The sequence below is a fragment of the Salvelinus fontinalis genome, chromosome 19 (assembly GCF_029448725.1).
Source record: "Salvelinus fontinalis isolate EN_2023a chromosome 19, ASM2944872v1, whole genome shotgun sequence".
NCBI classification, from domain to species: domain Eukaryota; kingdom Metazoa; phylum Chordata; class Actinopteri; order Salmoniformes; family Salmonidae; genus Salvelinus; species Salvelinus fontinalis.
The window spans coordinates 17,579,576-17,598,120 of NC_074683.1; the positions used below are offsets into that span (position 1 = coordinate 17,579,576).

At 42.1% G+C, this 18,545-nt stretch overlaps 1 protein-coding gene across 1 annotated transcript in view; it reads left to right on the forward strand.

Moving 5' to 3' along the window:
• The first annotated feature begins 926 nt into the window (after positions 1-926).
• The window catches only part of itgbl1 (integrin, beta-like 1), a 123,239-nt gene continuing 105,620 nt past the window's right edge, over positions 927-18,545 (forward strand). The window contains exons 1-2 of the mRNA XM_055870952.1: positions 927-1,185; positions 7,236-7,429. Of these exons, the coding sequence (XP_055726927.1) occupies positions 1,094-1,185; positions 7,236-7,429 (286 nt within the window). The 5' untranslated portion in view covers positions 927-1,093. The remainder of the gene's footprint in view (positions 1,186-7,235; positions 7,430-18,545) is intronic.

Genomic DNA, 18,545 nt, shown 5'->3' on the forward strand with positions numbered 1-18,545 from the left:
TGGTTACGTGCTGGGTAAAAAACAATGAAATGACAAAAGTTATTCAGCCAGAGACTAGTTTGAGTGATAGGCTATGTTGCGACCCTGCAGCTCATGCCTCTCATCACATCAGCAGCAGACAGCTGCGGCGAGGCAGTGTTTGCACAAATTCATCCCCCCCCCCAGCAACAGTAGTTAGGCTACTGGGGCAAGCTGAAACAGGCACTGGCAGACCACAGGCCTCAAATGGAAATCCTAAATAGTGAAAATATACCACCAAAATTATTTAACGTTTAAAGAAAGGTTTACAAAAGGATTTTCCTGGCAATAGCGTGCAGCGTCAGTTGGTTGGCAATGCGTGTGTGGTTTAAATCAGTGTTGATTATTGGTTTAGACAAGTCCATAATCCTTAAAAACACAACAGTCTGTGCAATCATGACATGGACATTCAATACATGACAGTTATTTAGGTAAATGTATTGCAACAGTACAAATAAATTGCCCCCACAATGAATGAATTGCAGGATTGTGGGAATCAGTCATTTGTCAGGTGTTGGTCTTCCAATAATCACAAATTAAAACATCTAAATAGGCCTATAATATTTTTTTTTCAATTACAGATTTGAAAAATGCTAATAAAATATTAAAATGTTCAATGAATACTGCTTTGCAAAATTTGTCCATTCGTTTGACCATGGTCAGGTATACCTATTAGGGTACTTTTGATTCAATACTTGTCTTTGATCAAGAAACTCAGGACTCAGGAGAGAAAGAGAGAAAAAAACAACGATAAATCATATGTATGAAAGACTGTTTCTAATTACATAACTGTGACTGAACTTTTCTTTTCTTTTTTGGCAGGTTCCCCCTCTCCAACTCCTGCCCAGGACTGAGAGAGTCACAACTAATGAAAGGCACTTGTATGGAGAGAGAGACAGCTATTGGCCTCTGAAGGGTTGACCAGTTCTGTCCAGCCCGTTGCTCTCTCTCCCTCTCTCTGCTTCTCTTCCTCACTCCTTCTCCTCCTCGCTCCCTCTAGCTCTCCCTCTGTTTGGGAAAAAAGGGGGTAAAATCTTGTAGGCGACTTCACTCCAGGTTGCTGTGGGATTTAAACATGCGTGCGGAGGCTTTGGTGAACTGTATGTTAGTTCCCTTGCTTCTTATTCTGCTCACGGCTGTCGAGCAAAGTTTGTTACAATCGCCGGGGTGAGTTTTGGAGTTTCACCATGGCTTTCTTTTTCAGTTAGTTTGGGTAAGAGAGAGAGAGAGGGGTGGGCAGAGAGAGGTGAGATCTGCTGACTGGGCGAACGTTTAGAAGTAGAGTAAAAGGTGCCGTTACAGTAGTGTACGTAAATGTGGTTGGTTAAGTTTGTACTGTCAGTTTCTCTATTATGGAGTACAAGTTTTTTTTTTTTATTGACACATAAGAAAGTTGCTACCTCTGCACTGGGTAGGTGTTTTTAAAGGACATTTATGTGATTGAAAAGTTATTGTACAAATGTTACATCAATCGTGGAAAAGAATGTCTATGTCATGTGAACTGTATCTGTACAGAATGTTGAGGACATTTTTTCCCCCCCACATTCAGAGATCAAGCTGCATTTGCAGGATATGGCCCCATTCTCTTGAAAATGAGCTCTGTTTTTTTTTATTCTGTCATGAGTGCTTGTTTTGGGTTGTGTTGTATCATGCATCTGCATTTCTTATGATACTACACAAAACCTAACAAAAATAGACAGTGAAATAGTTGTCTGATGTGAATGTGGGAAACCACATCTTCCTTTGCCTTGAAGGGGAGCCTGCAGTAAGTATTGCCACATGACATTGCAGAGCATAGTCTGTAAACTTGACTCAGCTGAGGAGAGAAGGAGGGTATTTACTCAAAATAGGTGCACCAGGGGGCTGTGTGTACGTGTGTGTGCGCGAGCGCGTGTGAATGTGGCCAATGTTGAGGCTGTGTAGGGTGTTTGTTGTTGTGTTATGTGGCTGGGTGGTAGGCCCCAAAATCCACAGCACATGTTAATTGGGAAATATAGAGTCTTTCTGTACCATTACTGTAAATGTGACAGCTACTGTGAAGTCAAGGATTAATAACACTATGTTGTTGTAGCCCATAGCTCAAATGCAGGGTTTAGTTTTTCCCTCCCTTGTTGGTTTGTGTTTGTTAATGTGCCATTTCTTTTCGATAAGGTATGCATGCGCTAGTCCATAAAGAGTGTAATAAGCTGTTCCTTTATCAAATTGGGGTGGCAGGAATATTTCTGCTGTTCCTGAACAGGAAAGGCCTTAGCATGCGAGGGCAGGAATAGAAAAGAATGTCAGAAACCGAGACCAAAAGAAACATATCCCACTGAGAAATCTCTGAGTGAGTGGGCCAGCAAAACAAAAGCTTTGAAAGATCGCACGTCTGGAGTTGCAGTCCAAGTGGATTGACTGTACCGCCAGTTTGCTACAGCAGGAAAATAATTCTGCATTAAGAGGAAATGTCAATTATTATGTGGATTATAATTAATGGATATTTTTGTAGGGGTTGATAAAAAAAATTGTCAGGGCAAATCAAGCCTGAAATTTCAAAGTGGAAATTGCTAACTTTAGAATCATTTGAAAAACTTAAATACACTTCAAGTTTGCATTTCCTGCTTCGCAAATTGAGATCCTATACTGTATCTGTACAGTATGATATTTTCTTTGTTCTCGTTCTCCATTCCAACCTGGGTTAAATGCGAAAGACACATTTTAGCTGACTACCAACTGAGTAGGTGTCCCCATTTTCCTTTCCCTTTAACCTATTTGAAATGACTCGGGACTCTGTCTCTCTTTCCTGAACATTGAACATTGACATACCTGTGTCTGTAAACTGTAGGTTTCTACCCCAGCTCTAACCTCGGCCATTATCAGTTGAATTACATAAAGCAGAGAAACATTATGGCTATTGTCAAATTACCATTTTCTTATATTGCACTGGCTAGCTGTTGTCACACAGTAGCTCACCAGCCATAGGAGGTATTCCCACCTTTAGAGTACACTAGGTATTAGTTAGTTCATAGGTATTGGTTAGTTCACATCATGCTTAAAATAGGACGTGTATAGTAATAGAAATGACATTACAATGAGAGAATCCATTCATTTGTGAGATACTCCGACAGCATTTGCAGAGCTGAACTTTCAGGAGCCACAAAAGATTTACAGTCAGAGAGAGAGGGAGAAGGTGGGAGAGAGAGAGAGGGGGAAAGAGAGGAAAAACGAGAGGGGAAGCGGCATGGAGAGAGAGGAGGAGAGGATAGGAAGACAGAGAGAGTGAGAGAAACAGTCAGAAAGAAAGGGAAAGTGAGTACGGTTACAATTAAAGTTGTAAAACTTCACACAGTCACCTTGCACCTATAGACAAATTACTTTTTCACAGGAAATAAAATGAGGGAAGAAAGTGAGGGAAGAGGGATTCTTGACTCTTGAGATGGGGATTGTTACCAGAGACCAGCACTGTTTACAAAAGGAAACACACATTACTATTCCCAAAAAGAAAATGGAAAAAGCTAAAAGAAGGGATGAGGAAAGGTATAGCATAGATATAGAATGCAGAGTGCCTTCAGAAAAAATTCACACCCTTTGACTTTTTACGGATTTTGTTGTGTTACATGCTGAATTTTAAATGGATTAAATTGAGATTTTTTTGGCACTGGCCTGCACACAACACCCCATAATGTCATAGTGGAATGTTTTTCTATATTTTTAATTAAAAATGAAAAGCTGAAATGTTTTGAGTCAATAAGTATTGAACCTCTTTGTTATGGCAAGCCTAAATAAGATCAGGAGTAAAAATGAACTTAACAAGACACATAATATGTTGCCTGGACTCACTTTGTGTGAAATAAGTGTTTAATATCATTTTTTTAGGACAACCTCATTTCTGTACCCCAACTATACAATTATATGTAAGGTACCTCAGTAGAGCAGTGGATTTCAAACACAGATTCAACCATAAAGACCAGGGAGGTTTTCCAATGCCTCGCAAAGAAGGAAGGGAACCTATTAGTAGATGGGTCTTTTTTTTTTAAGCAGACATATCCCTATGAGCCTGGTGAAGTTATTAATTGCACTTTCACTGCAAAGATACAGGCGTGCTTCCTAACTCAGTTGCCGGAGAGGAAGGAAACCGCTCAGGGATTTCACCATGAGGCCAATGGTGACTAAAAAAGTTACAGAATTTAATGGTAGGAGAAAACTGAGGATGGATCAACAACACTGAATACACAATACTAACCTAATTGACAGAGTGAAAAGAAGGAAGCCTGTACAGAATACAAATTATTCCCAAACATGCATCCTGTTTGCAATGTTTGGGGCAAATCTAATACAACACATTACTGAGTACCACTCTCCATATTTTCAAGCAACGTGGTGGCTGCATCAAGTTATGGGTACATAGCCGTGGGAAGATGCTTTGGAATATTCTAAAACATGCATCCGGTTTTCAACAAGGCTTACCAAAAAGACAGTGAATCTTCCTGAGTGGCCGAGTTACAGTTTTCACTTAAATCTAGTTGAAAATCTAAAGCAAGATCTGAAAATGGTTGTCTAGGAATGATCAACAACATGTTTGACAGAGCTTGAAGATTTTTTTAAATAATAATGTTGCTCAATCCAGGTGTGGAAAGTTCTTAGAGACTTACCCAGAAAGACTCACAGCTTTAATCGCTGCAAAACTTGCTTCTACAAAGTATTGACTCAGGGATGTGAATACTTACGTATGTAAATTAGATCTTTTTGTATTTCATTTTCAATAAATTAGCAACAATGTCTAAAAGCATGTTTTTCCGTTGTCATTATGGGGTATTGTGTGTCGATGTTTGTGAAAAGATCAATTCTGAATTCAGGCTGTAACACAACAAAATGTGGAATAAGTCAAGAGGTATGAATACTTTCTGAAGGCACTGTACCTATAACACATACGTATAAAGGCCAAGATGAGAAATCTAATTGACAGACAGCCCTAGTACATATATACAACAAATGTATTATAGACACACTGTATGTAGAGAAGTCCACCTCTCCTTCTCCCTTATTTTCTATTTGCTGAGTTGTCCCAACCCCAGTGCATACAGTGCCTTCGGAAAGTATTCAGACCCCTTGACATTTTTCACATTTTATAAGGTTACAGCCTTATTTTACAGTTGATTAAATCATTTTTCCCCCTCATCAATCTACACACAATACCCCACAATGACAAATCAAAAACAGTTTTTTAGAAATGTTTGCAAATGTATTACAAATTTAAAAAAATAAAAATCTAATTTACATAAGTATTCAAACCCTTTACTCAGTACTTTGTCGAAGAACGTTTGGCAGCGATTATGGCCTCGAGTCTCCTTGGGTATGACGCTACTAGCATGGCACACCTGTATTTGTGGAGTTTTTCCCATTCTTCTCTGCAGATCCTCTCAAGGTCTGTCAGGTTGAATGGGGAGCGTTGCTGCACAGCTATTTTCAGGTCTCCAGAGATGTTCGATCGGGTTCAAGTCCGTCTTTGGCTGGGCCACTCAAGGACATTCAGAGACTTGTCCCAAAGCCACTCCTGCATTCTCTTGGCTGTGTGCTTAGGGTTGTTGTCCTGTTGGAAGGTGAACCTTCGCCCCACTCTGAGGTCCTGAGCACTCTGGAGCAGGTTTTCATTAAGGATCCCTCTGTACTTCACTCCACTCATCTTTGCCTCGATCCTGACTAGTCTGCCAGTCCCTGTCGCAGAAAAACATTCCCAGAGCATGATGCTGCTGCCACCACCATGCTTCACTGTAGGGATAGTGCCAGGTTTCCTCCAGATGTGATGCTTGGCATTCAGGCCAAAGACTTCAATCTTATTTTCATCAGACCAGAGAATCTTGTTTCTCATGGTTAGTGTCATTTAGGTGCCTTTTGGCAAACCCCAAGAGGGCTGTCATGTGCCTTTTACTGAGGAGTTGCCTCCGTCTGGCCACTCTGCCATAAAGGCCTGATCGGTGGAGTGCTGCAGAGATGGTTGTCTTTCTGGAAGTCTGTCCCATCAAGAGCTCAGCATATGTGGGAACTCCTTTAATACTTTTGGAAAAGCATTCCAGGTGAAGCTGGTTGGGAGAATGCAAAGAGTGTACAAAGGGTGGCTAAAAAAATCTCAAATATAAAATACACATTTTTATTGCTACATGATTCCATATGTGTTATTTCATTGTATTGATGTCTTCAATATTATTCTATAATGTAGAAAATAGTAAAAAATAAAAACAAAATCCTTGAATGTGTAGTTGTGTCCTTTGACTGGTATTGTGTATATATATAACATAGGGAAATTGAGTTTTTGACTGCACTGGGCCTTTTAGCCTTTTTGGTATTCAGAAGATTCAAGCCAAGAAGTATAGGCTATGACTTTTAAAAGTCAAAGAAGTACACTATATGCCATGATGTTTTGTAGATGTAATGTTTGTAAAATAGTTGTACAGCCTGGGGACATTTAGTAAGATGGCATTCATGGCACTCAGGGGCCAAATCTGTGGTGGCTCTATATCTAAAAATGTTTAGGGTACCTAAATCTACCTCTGTGCCAAGTGTGGTGTTTGTCTCAAAATAGGCCTTATGAAATGTAAAATTGCATTACCATCTATGGCTATTTTGTGAGATGACTACCAAGGTCTCCAGTGGCCAAATCTGTGGTGGCTCCATATCTAAATCTATTCGGGGTAAATGAATCTACCGCAAAGCAAATTTGGTGCGTTTGTCTTGAAAAAGTCCAGATAAATAGTGCTAAGAACAGCAGCCATTTTGTAAGATGGTCGCCACAGACACCAGGGGTCAAATCTGGGGCAGCTTCATATCTAAATATTTTCAGGGTACATGAATCTACATCTTTTCCAAATTTGGTGCTTTTGTCTAAAAGTGAACGATTTATCAGTTTAACTGCCCCACTATAGGGCATTGGGGATGGGATTAAGGATGGTCTCCCAGGTTCAATCCCAGTTGTAGGCAATAATTTTGTACTTTTATTTTTTCTGTTTCTAACCCTATCCCAAACCTAAACGCTAACCTTAACGGCAACACATTCCACACTCAATGGACGGCTCTACAGACTGCCCCATACGCCATAATTAAAAGGGCCAGCCAAGCCATCTCTCTGTTGCTGCAGTTATGGCCAGTTATGGCGATTGTGTTGATAATAATATACTTAATACATCAAATATGTGATCTATAGGCTATAGAATTATAAAAAGTTAATCCTATTGTTTTCCCAGGCAGGTATGTACGCTGTCTGCTGAGTCATCCCAGCGGCGGTGCAAGACCCCTGAAGGCCTTATCTGCAGTGGTAGGGGAGAGTGTGACTGTGGGGCTTGCATATGCCAGGTCGCAGAGCCAGGGAACTACTATGGACCACGCTGTGAATGCCATGACTGGGTCTGTGCTACATATGACGGGAAGACATGTGGAGGTAAGGGATAGGGCGATACAGAAACACTCACATAGTCAGCAGGGTGTATGGTTCCTCCCAAGGGTTCTCTCCTCTACCGTTTTTCTTGTGACTGTTGCTCCCTCTTTTGGTTGATTGATTGAATTGTAAAGCATTTTATGTCATTGAAAAAATACTTGTAGGTAACCGTAGTATGCACAGTACAAGGACATGTACTCTCACAGTTTGAAAAAGTGCAGCAGACCAGTAACGGTTTGAACATGTCAGTGGATGCATAGTGCAACACGTTTTGACCCAGCTCGGTCTTCCAAAGATAAGTTATAAAGCAGACATCTTCTCTCTCAGATTGCCAACATTCTGGAAAGCTCTTTGGTTTGACTCAACCAGACTGACGTTATCATCGGGTTAGCAGCCAATACCAAGTGTGTGAGAAGAATAGCTAGGCCTCATCCTGGAGTCACACTAAAAATCCTCCTCCAGGTTTTATTAACGCCCTTGATGTTCCCACAGTCTTTCATTGTAGGGGAGAGTACATTCAGCATCACTCTGTAAAGGAAATTATTTCAGGATGTTGAGAATCCCAGGAAATAATCAGAATTAATACAAAAATGACAGTTTTGAAAACATACACTACATGACCTGTAGTGAGAGCATTAGTGAGGTGATACTGATATTGGGCGATTAGGCCTGGCTCGCAGTCGGCGTTCCAATTCATTCCAAAGGTGTTCAATGGGGTTGAGGTCAGGGCTCTGTGCAGGCCAGTCAAGTTCTTCCACACCGATCTCGACAAACCATTTCTGTACGGACCTCGCTTTGTACACAGGGGTATTGTCATACTGAAACAGGAAAGGGCCTTCCCCAAACTGTTGCCACAAAGTTGGAAGCACAGAATCGTCTAGAATCTCGTTGTATGCCGTAGCGTTAGGATTTCCCTTCACTGGAACTAAGTGGCCTTGCCCAAACAATGAAAAACAGCCCCATACCATTATTCCTCCTCCACCAAACTTTACAGTTGGCACTATGCATTGGGGCAGGTAGTATTCTTCTGGCATCCGCCAAACCCAGATTCGGCCAGATGGTGAAGCGTGATTCATCACTTCAGAGAACACGTTTCCACTGCTCCAGGGTCCAATGGCGGATAGCTTTACACCATTCCAGCCGACGGTTGGCATTGCACATGGTAATCTTAGGTTTGTGTGCGGCTGCTCGGCCACGGAAACCCATTTCACGAAGCTCCTGACGAACAATTATTGTGCTGACGTTGCGTCCAGAGGCAGTTTGGAACTCGGTAGTGAGTGTTGCAACCAAGGACAGACCATTTTTTCCCACGCTGCGAGCTCCAGCACTCGGCAGTCCCATTCTGTGAGCTTATGTGGCCTACCACTTCACAGCTGAGCCGTTGTTGTTCCTAGACGTTTCCACTTCATCAATAACAGTGCTTACAGTTGACCGGGGAAACTCTAGCAGGGCAGGAATTTGATGAACTGACTTGTTGGAAAGGTGGTATCCTATGATGGTGCCACGTTGAACGTCAAAGAGAGTAAGGCCATTCTACTGCCAATGTTTGTCTATGGAGATTGCATGGCTGTGTGCTCGATTTTATACACCTGTCAGCAATTGATGTGGCTTACTAGAAAATAATGCACTTTTTACTCCATACATTTTCCCTGACACCCAAAAAGTACTAATTACATTTTGAATGCTTAGCAGGACAGGAAAATGGTCCAATTCACACACTTATCAAGTGAACATCCCTTATCATCCCTACTGCCTCTGATCTGGCGGAGTCACTGAACACGAATGCTTCATTTGTAAATGATGTCTTCTGGAGTGTGCCCCTTCCTCTCTGTAAAAAAAGAAGAAAAAGAAAATGGTGCTGTCTGATTTGCTTAATATAAGGAACTTGAAATTATTTATACTTTTATTTTTGGTCCTTAAGTATATTTTACCAATTACATTTACTTTTCATACTTAAGCATATGTAAAACCAAGTACTTTTAAACTTTCACTCGAGTAGTATTTTACTGGGTGACTTTCACTTTTACTTCAGTCATTATCTATTATGGTATCTTTACTTCGCACAAACACTTAGTACATTTTTTTGCACTTTTAACATAGGCCCATTTGTTAACTTATATCCCAGCTATAATCCCTTGCATTACGCCTGGGAATAAAACACTTACCAAAAGGCAATATTTTTTACTATATTAGCCCGCACAGCTTCAAGGATACAATTTCATGCTAGGTTTAGGATCTCATACTGAAGCATATAGAACCCCAACTGATATATAGAAAGATCTTTAAATTATCTACTTTGGTTTAGATACAAGAATCATGAATCCTCTAACACAATAAATGAATTTGACTTTGTGAAAAGCATTTTTTTGGACCTAACTTGCTTACCACTTTTTCCATGTGGTTTCTTCCTTTACAGACTCCATGAAATTATGACCTCTTCCTAAATATTTAAAATCAAAGTTTATTTGTCACGTGCGCTGAATACAACAATACTTACAGTGAAATGCTTAATTACAGGCTCTAACCAATAGTGCAAAAAAGGTATTAGGTGAACAATAGGTAAGTAAAGAAATAAAAACAACAGTAAAAGACAGGCTATAAAAGGCTATAAAAGTAGCGAGGCTACATACAGACACCGGTTAGTCAAGCTGATTGAGGTAGTATGTACATGTAGATATGGTTAAAGTGACTATGCATATATGATGAACAGAGAGTAGCAGTAGTGTAAAAGAGGGGTTGGCGAGTGGTGGGTGGGACACAATGCAGATAGCCCGGTTAGCCAATGTGCGGGAGCACTGGTTGGTCGGCCCAATTGAGGTAGTATGTACATGAATGTATAGTTAAAGTGACTATTCATATATGATAAACAGAGAGTAGCAGCAGCGGCAAAAAGAGGGGTTGCGGGGGGCACACAATGCAAATAGTCCGGGTGGCCATTTGATTACCTGTTCGGGAGTCTTATTGCTTGTGGGTAAAACTGTTGAGGAGCCTTTTTGTCCTAGACTTGGCACTCCGGTTCCACTTGCCATGCGGTAGTAGAGAGAACAGTCTATGACTGGGGTGGCTGGGGTCTTTGACAATTTTTAGGGCCTTCCTCTGACACCGCCTGGTGTAGAGGTCCTGGATGGCAGGCAGCTAAGCACCAGTGATGTACTGGGCCGTACGCAATACCCTCTGTAGTGCCTTGCGGTCAGAGGCCGAGCAATTGCCGTTCCAGGCAGTGATGTAACCAGTCAGGATACTCTCGATGTTGCAGCTGTAGAACCTTTAGAGGATCTGACGATCCATGACAAATCTTTCTAGTTTCCTGAAGGGGGAATAGGCTTTGTCGTGCACTCTTCACAACTGTCTTGGTGTGTTTGGACCATTCTAGTTTGTTGTTGATGTGGACACCAAGGAACTTGAAGCTCTCAACATGCTCCACTACAACCCCGTCGATGAGAATGGGGACGTGCTCGGTCCTCCTTTTCCTATAGTCCACAATATAGGCTGTCTCGTCGTTGTCGGTGATCAGGCCTACCACTGTTGTGTCGTCTGCAAACTTAATGATGGTGTTGGAGTCATGCCTGGCCATGCAGTCGTGGGTGAACAGGGAGTACAGGAGGGGACTGAGCACGCACCCCTGGGGAGCACCAGTGTTGAGGATCAGCATGGCAGATGTGTTGCTACCTACCCTCACCACCTGGGGGCGGTCCGTCAGGAAGACCAAGATCCAGTTGCAGAGGGAGGTGTTTAATCCCAGGATCCTTAGCTTAGTGATGAGCTTTGAAGGTACTATGGTGTTGAACGCTGAGCTGTAGTCAATGAATAGCATTCTCACATAAGTGTTCCTTTTGTGCAGGTGGGAAAGGGCAGTGTGGAGTGCAATAGAGATTGCATCATCTGTGGATCTCTTTGGGCGGTATGCAAATTGGAGTCGGTCTATGGTTTCTGGGATATTGGTGTTGATGTGAGCCATTACCAACCTTTCAAAGCACTTCATGCGGTATTTGGACCAAATTATACATTTTGTGTATGGTTTCTGTCACGGCTGACTAGGTGTGTTGGTAGGAATCAGGTGCAGAGAGCAGAGAGCAGAGAGTTCCAGGGGAAAAATGCACTTTATTCCGGCACCGGAAATGGTAATGCCCAACACACAGGGCGCAAAACACTGACCAACCCAAACACAGGGTAAACACGGTCCGGAGCACAACAACACCTACGACACAAACGTGAACACAAAAGTAATCCTGCATGACAAAGGGCGGGTTCCACACGCTTATATAGGGAAGCAAATCAAGAAAACACAAAACGGAACAGGTGCATTTAATAAGACAAAACTAACAGAAAAGGGAAAAGGGATCGGTGGCGGCTAGTGGGCGACGACCGCCGAAGCGGGAGTCGTGACAGTTTCTTAGAAACAAGGCTCAACTTACCCCACTCTCCCCTTTCCTCAGCAGCTGGAAGCTCATTTAAATGTGACAGCCATTCATTTCAATAGAGATCGAAAAGTACATTTTGAAAGTAGTCATTTGGTCTGACCGGTCACTGCTTTATCGGTACATAATAAGAATGCTCTGGCCTTATTAGTTCTAGAACACACATCAGAAAAATCATACATTTTAGAATAGACAGCTTGCCGTCCACATGCGTCATGGTGGCATTAGCTTCTGATAGATAGCCCGTCTGTTTTTGAAGTTGGGCGGCCGTTCGGTTGACATTTCGGTAATTGTTCTCAGAAAGGAGATGTGCGTCCACACAAATCCATGGAGTAGTTTGAGCTTGAGTGCACACCTCTCTAGCATCAAATATGTCCACTCTTTCCCTCATCCTCTTCAGTCTCTTGTGGTTATTGGCATTGTTCCTTGAAATAATAAAGACATTTTGAGTGCTGACATCCAGTCATGGACTACAGGGATCATGGCTCTGGGCGTAATGAAATAAATGTATTTGGAAAAATAAAACAACTCAAGTTCGAGATTCTTTCTTGTGGAAAAAAACCCCGAAATAATTTTGTCTTTCCAAGGGGAATTGGTGTTATTAAGCTACTGTCAATCAAATGTGATTTTTTTTTAGCTGTATTGGGGTTCATATTTATTCCTATTTCCTCTTATTATGTGGAAGGGAAGCACTTTATGCATTGTTTGTTAATAACATTTCTACAGGCACTTCAAGCATCTGAACATTTAACTTGTTGTATTACCAGATAGCAACTGCTGTGCAGTCGCCAAACATTCCATATCCTGAACACCTGATACAAATTATCCTGAAACATGCTGCAATCGTTCTTCTTTGAAACCAGTGGAACTAAATCAAAGCATTCACACTGATGAATACCATCGTAACAGCTACTTTACTATCCAATTTCATGAACTTGAAAGTAATAAATAGATTTTGGGGTAAAGATTTACAGTCTTGAACAGGCCTAAAGGCATGTGTGTGTGTGTGTGTGTGTGTGTGTGTGTGTGTGTGTGTGTGTGTGTGTGTGTGTGTGTGTGTGTGTGTGTGTGTGTGTGTGTGTGTGTGTGTGTGTGTGTGTGTGTGTGTGCGTACATGTGGGTGTGCAAGTGAGCTCCTTCAGGAGAGTGTGTGTTAGTGTATGTGTGTACGTGTGCACCAATGGAGGCTCCTCAGAGGAGGAAGGGGAGGACCATCCTCTTCAGTGAATTTTTTCTTCTTCTACATAGTAACATTTAAAAGATTATGCTTTTTAAATGAAACTATACAAAATATATTCACCAGTGGAGGCTGCCGAGGGGAGGACGGCTCATAATAATGGTTGGAACCGAGATAATGGAATTGCATCAAACACGTTTGATGTATTTGATACCATTTCACTTATTCCACTCCAGCCATTACCACGAGCCCGTCCTTCCCAATCAAGGTGCCACCCACCTCCTGTGAAATTTATGTCACCAAATAATTGATTTAAACACACTGCTTTGCAATTAAGGTCTACAGTAGCCTCAACAGCACTCTGTAGGGTAGCACTATGGTGTAGCCAGAGGACAACTAGCTTCCGTCCTCCTCTGGGTACATTGATTTCAATACAAAACCTAGAATGCTCATGTTTCTCACCCCCTTCCATAGACTTACACAGTAATTATGACAACTTCCGGAGGACGTCCTCCAACCATCAGAGCTCTTGCAGCATGAACTGACATATTGTCCAGCCAATCAAAGGATCAGAGAATTAATCTAATACTGAAAGCACAAGCTACATTTAGCTAGCACTGCAGTGCATAAAATGTGGTGAGTAGCTGACTCAAAGACAAAGAAAGACAGTAGTTTAACAGTTTTGAACACATACATTTCTTCAAAAATGAAGGAGAAGCAGGAGAGAGTGAGAGAGAGAGAGAGAGCAAGCTATATTTTGTATTTTTTTTCACTTTCACTTACTTAGCTAGCGGATGCAGCTAGCTAGTTCAGCCTACTCAAACACCCAGCTTAAACAGAGAGGGATTCTTTGTTAGCTAGCTGGGTAAGGCTATCCAACAAGATAGCTAACTAAGCTTACTAAGATGTTAGCTAATATGGTGACAACGATGTAGGCTGTATCGATTAGCGGTTTGGCGTGGAACGTTTTTTCCGCCTGGTCACAGACAGCTGTTGTGTTGTGCACTGAAGTCCACAAGTGAAGAGAAAATGTGAGAGGCGGAGGGTGTGTAGATGCGAGCAGGAATTATACAACGAGACAAGTGATCATGCTGTTTGAATGTGGCTGCTATGAAAGTGAACTGTGTGCGGGTGATCAGGGATGTATTCATTCTGCTGATTCTGTTGAAAAACGTTTCTTAAACGGAAGCAAACGAAACGAAATGGGGAAGTAAAAATAAGGTCATGCTCCTAAAAAAACGTGTCCTCCCTAATCTTAAAATGGCACCGACCGCCACTGGTGTGCACCTGCACCTGCTTGCCTGTGTGTGAGGGGGAGAGTGATTTATTTGGGCAGACAGGTTGGGAGCTGGTGAGGAGCTCATTATGGTTCACGGGTCCGGAGAGTGAAGGTTCTGCCTCAGCCTGATAATGGGGTTTCACTCACCCATACACACTGCAAAATGGGCCAATGTCTGGAGTTAGACATTCACACACACACACGCACGCACACTTGCACATTCATCCACATGTGTGTAACTGCCTACAACCACACTCACATGTCAATGTTACTCAAAACAGTAAGAAGACGACCAAATTGAGCACTTCTCTCTCTCACTGCATTTGCCATGTTCTCTCGCCGCTGTTCTGTGCCCAGCATCCATGCTCTTCCTGTGGCTCACTTATCTCTGCCTCTCCCAACTAACCCCAGATAAGATTCTATGGATTTTCCTCCTTAGGGCTAAACGATGGGTTTTCTTCCTCTGAACACATTAGCTGGGCTGCAATTGAACTTGAGCTTTTCCTTTGGATGCTATTCATCAGTGACACGTGGCCTAGATGCACCGCTAGCCAAAGCAACAAGTAGCGACTTGTAGCGACTCGCCGCTGCAGTCGTCTGAGAAGGAATTGGCTTGAATCTGGGAGAGATGTTCAGTAGCAAGATACATGTCTGTCTGGCATGTTGAGTTAGCTGTTTGTCACTGCAAAATGTCTGATCATGGGACATTTCTTCAAAGGTTTGAGAGACAATATACTATTGTATCTCGTTTGCGATCTCAAGCCGCCTGGAGGTTTGATTCGCATGAAGTCCTTGTCTCCTCTGTCCATCTGTTGTGCAAACAGAAAGACACAATGTGCATCGTTTTTGTTGATAACAGTAAGGCATGGCATGCTTTTGAATAGTATGACGGTAGTCTAATTTCCTATCAACATTACAAAGAGGTAACAGAGTTCACTCAGAGGTGGCAGACTCCTAGTTTTCCCTGAAATCCCCCGGCCGCCATAATTCCATGTGAGCAAAAAGGGCCCATTTAAATCTGGTGGGCACTCTGCCCGAGCGTTCCCAGGATCATGTGTTAGTCCTAAACACCCTATTCCCTATAAATTGCCATTACTGGGGGGAAATATGCTACTGCAGTCCTGTGCAGGACTTACCTGTTATCTGTTTTGTTTTTGTCTTGGTTTGTCCCTGATCAGCCTTGTATATTTCTGTCTATTGGCTTAATATTATCACGAAAACAACAGTATAAAACAGAAAATAGGAGAGGATCCCAGGAATAAAGTCATCTTTAATGATCTATTGTATGTAAACGGCCACAACTTGATTGAACTTTCCCCATTGTTTGCGTAGTAACCTTTAATTGGTGCACAATTAAAACATGTCATTCCTTTGGTATATAAATGTGTTTTTGTTCTGTACGTGGTCCTCCCAGAATTATGGCGACTCGACGTGGCAATGTTTCCATCCCTTTCACAGTGTTTAGTGTTATTTTTTTGTGTAATTTTTTTATAGGATTATTCCATTTTTTAATGAGCCAGGTGAAATAACTGGTTTCTCTCTCTCTCTCTCTCTCTCTTTGATGCCTAATTTTTCCCCCCACTGCCAGACACACTAAGTAAGACCTGGGGCACAACAGGTTACTAGCAGCCTGTTCAAGGTGATCTGAATGGGAATTATGTGCAAAGCTCATTCTTGAAGTAATCATCAGATGAGGCTAGCGAGTGAATGTTGTTTAAAGATGTTAAGAACGGTGCAAATTGTTGTAGGTAGGTCAACCTTCCCATCAAGATCAAGGTGTTCTGGAATACTGCATAAACGGATGCAGTGAGTGAACTCCACGTCTTCCTTACTGAAGACAAGTATTCACCTTCGCAGATGATAATGGTAATTCGGTCTTGCAAGTAACGATTTATTGCCAAATGGGTTATAATTACACTTTTATTTGGTTTATTCATTGAAGATGAATTAAAGGCCCAGTGCAGTCAAAAATGTGATTGCCCGTGTTGTATATATGTAACAGTATAACTTTAAACCGTCCCCTCGCCCCGACACGGGCGCGAACCAGGGACCCTCTGCACACATCAACAACGGTCGCCCACGAAGCATCGTTACCCATCGCTCCACAAAGGCCACGGCCCTTGCAGAGCAAGGGGCAACCCTACTTAAGTGTCAGAGCAAGTGACGTAACTGATTGAAATGCTACTAGCGCGTACCCGCTAACTAGCTAGCCATTTCACATCCGTTACATATATATTTCCACACTATGAGGTTGGAATAATAGTGTGAAATGTAAAAAGATTATGATAATGGACTTTTAGTGTAATACGAGCTGTTTGAAAAGACCGCCTGAAATTTCAGCCTGTTTTGCTGGAATGGAGTTTTGGCCTGCCTGGTGAATTAGTTTATAGACCAATAACAGCTAGTTTTCAGTTTTCCCCTCCCCAGTCCTAATACAAGAAAGAAAGAAGAAAGAAAGAAATTGAAATTGCTCTTGCCAAGAAGCTATTTTTTCTTATTTTTGACAATTTTAAATGAAAACAATCACAGTAAGGTAATTACCCAGTAATTGTTACCCAGAAATGATTTGATATTGACATAAAAACGTCTTCATTGGGCCTTTTAGCAACTCATTTTGCATGGGTCAGATGCTCTCAACCCTTTTGGTACGCCAACTCTCCTTCTCTTCCCCCAGAGGACCTTCAGCAAAAAGCTAAATGTCTCTCCAGTCTGAAAGAATCTGTATCTTTATGATTTGTGTGGATTTGATCATCTCTTTGTGTCCTCCTCTCTCCTCCATCTCTGAGGGGTGGTTGGTTGAAAGGGGAAAGTAAGAAAACGGGCAAGAGAAAATCCCTTTTCTGCTGATTGACTGCCCTAGCTGTGCTCTGTCAGAAAGGTCTTTAGATGTGAGTTCAGTTCTCTCTCTCTCTCTCTCTCCCTACTGAAGGCTTTGGGGTTTCAGAGTCGCCTTCACTGTTCTGTTCCAGGCAGTCCTGCCTCCAGTCACCCCTGCCACGGCACAAGGCGATCCCACCCCAGGGGAGTTACGTAATTCTGGGCTTGGCTTAATCTGAAATCCCCCCCTGCCTGCCTCTGAGTAGTTCCGACTCCTTTGGACACAACAGTTGTGGGTGTCTGGCAGATGCATCATCTTCGTCAAGTTGAGTACACGTCAGTGTGCTGTAAGAAAAAGGTTTCCCCACATTCCCTGAATGCAGGAAAGGGAGAGTTTCCATGGCTCACTTGAACAGGAATCTTATATCCTCCAAACTTGAGGCAAACTATTGTAGAAGATATTTTGGCATTATGATCCACAAGCCAGATGTCACAGGAACGACGTAATATTCTGGTTGTTGTCTGGTTAGATTACAACCACATAAAGACTACTCTTTAGAGAGACTTCTCTTATTTGTTGCGGGAAAAATATTTGTTACTTTTTTTTTGCGGGAAAAATGGCATTTGATGTCCTCATTGCAATTGTTGATGTTATTGAAAATGTCCCGTCCCTTCGTCCACCAATAGAACAACACCCTTTGTCGACTACGGATTTACTGGTCTCTGAATTTGCAGCGAGGATTCTACAGTACTCTGCTGTACTTATTATTATACCTTATTACCCTGTCCCTCATTCTCCATTTCTTTCCTTCCTGGTGTATATTTTGATGTGCTCTAACACAGATGTGATGCACTGTGTGCTAGTATGATGACTCACCTAATGGGTCCAGTGGCGGCTATGAAGGAAAGGTTGAGAGCTGCTCTCTGATGTGTGTTCAGGTTCCTCAGGGAGTTACATTAGACCGTTTCATGCTTGGAACACTGCAGCCATGTGCCAGCGCAATGATCATGAATAATACTGTGGTACTGTGGTGTTATACACTATTTTTGGGGGGACCCTTTTAGCTTTTTAGCACCTACTGTCAGAAATACTGGCTGAATCTATTTATTTTTGACTATTTTTGCATAATCTCGTTAACTGTACCCGGCTGGTATCCTTCCGTTATATATTTTCCAGCAGTTCAGATTCGCAACTGTACAGTTCTGGACAATCAGGGGACAGTTATTGCCCATCGCTTCCATGAAGAAGAAACAAACTTCACAATGTGTTTTGGACTCATAGAATTAAAAAGACTAATTTACTGTTGCTTTTCACTCTTTTTCGTGGTCTATCTATGACTCTGGTCTCTTTCCTAGCCTTCTGCGGCTCTATAAGGATAGATTATTACTTGAGACGCGTGACTCCTTCCTCTCTCGCCGAAGACGTGA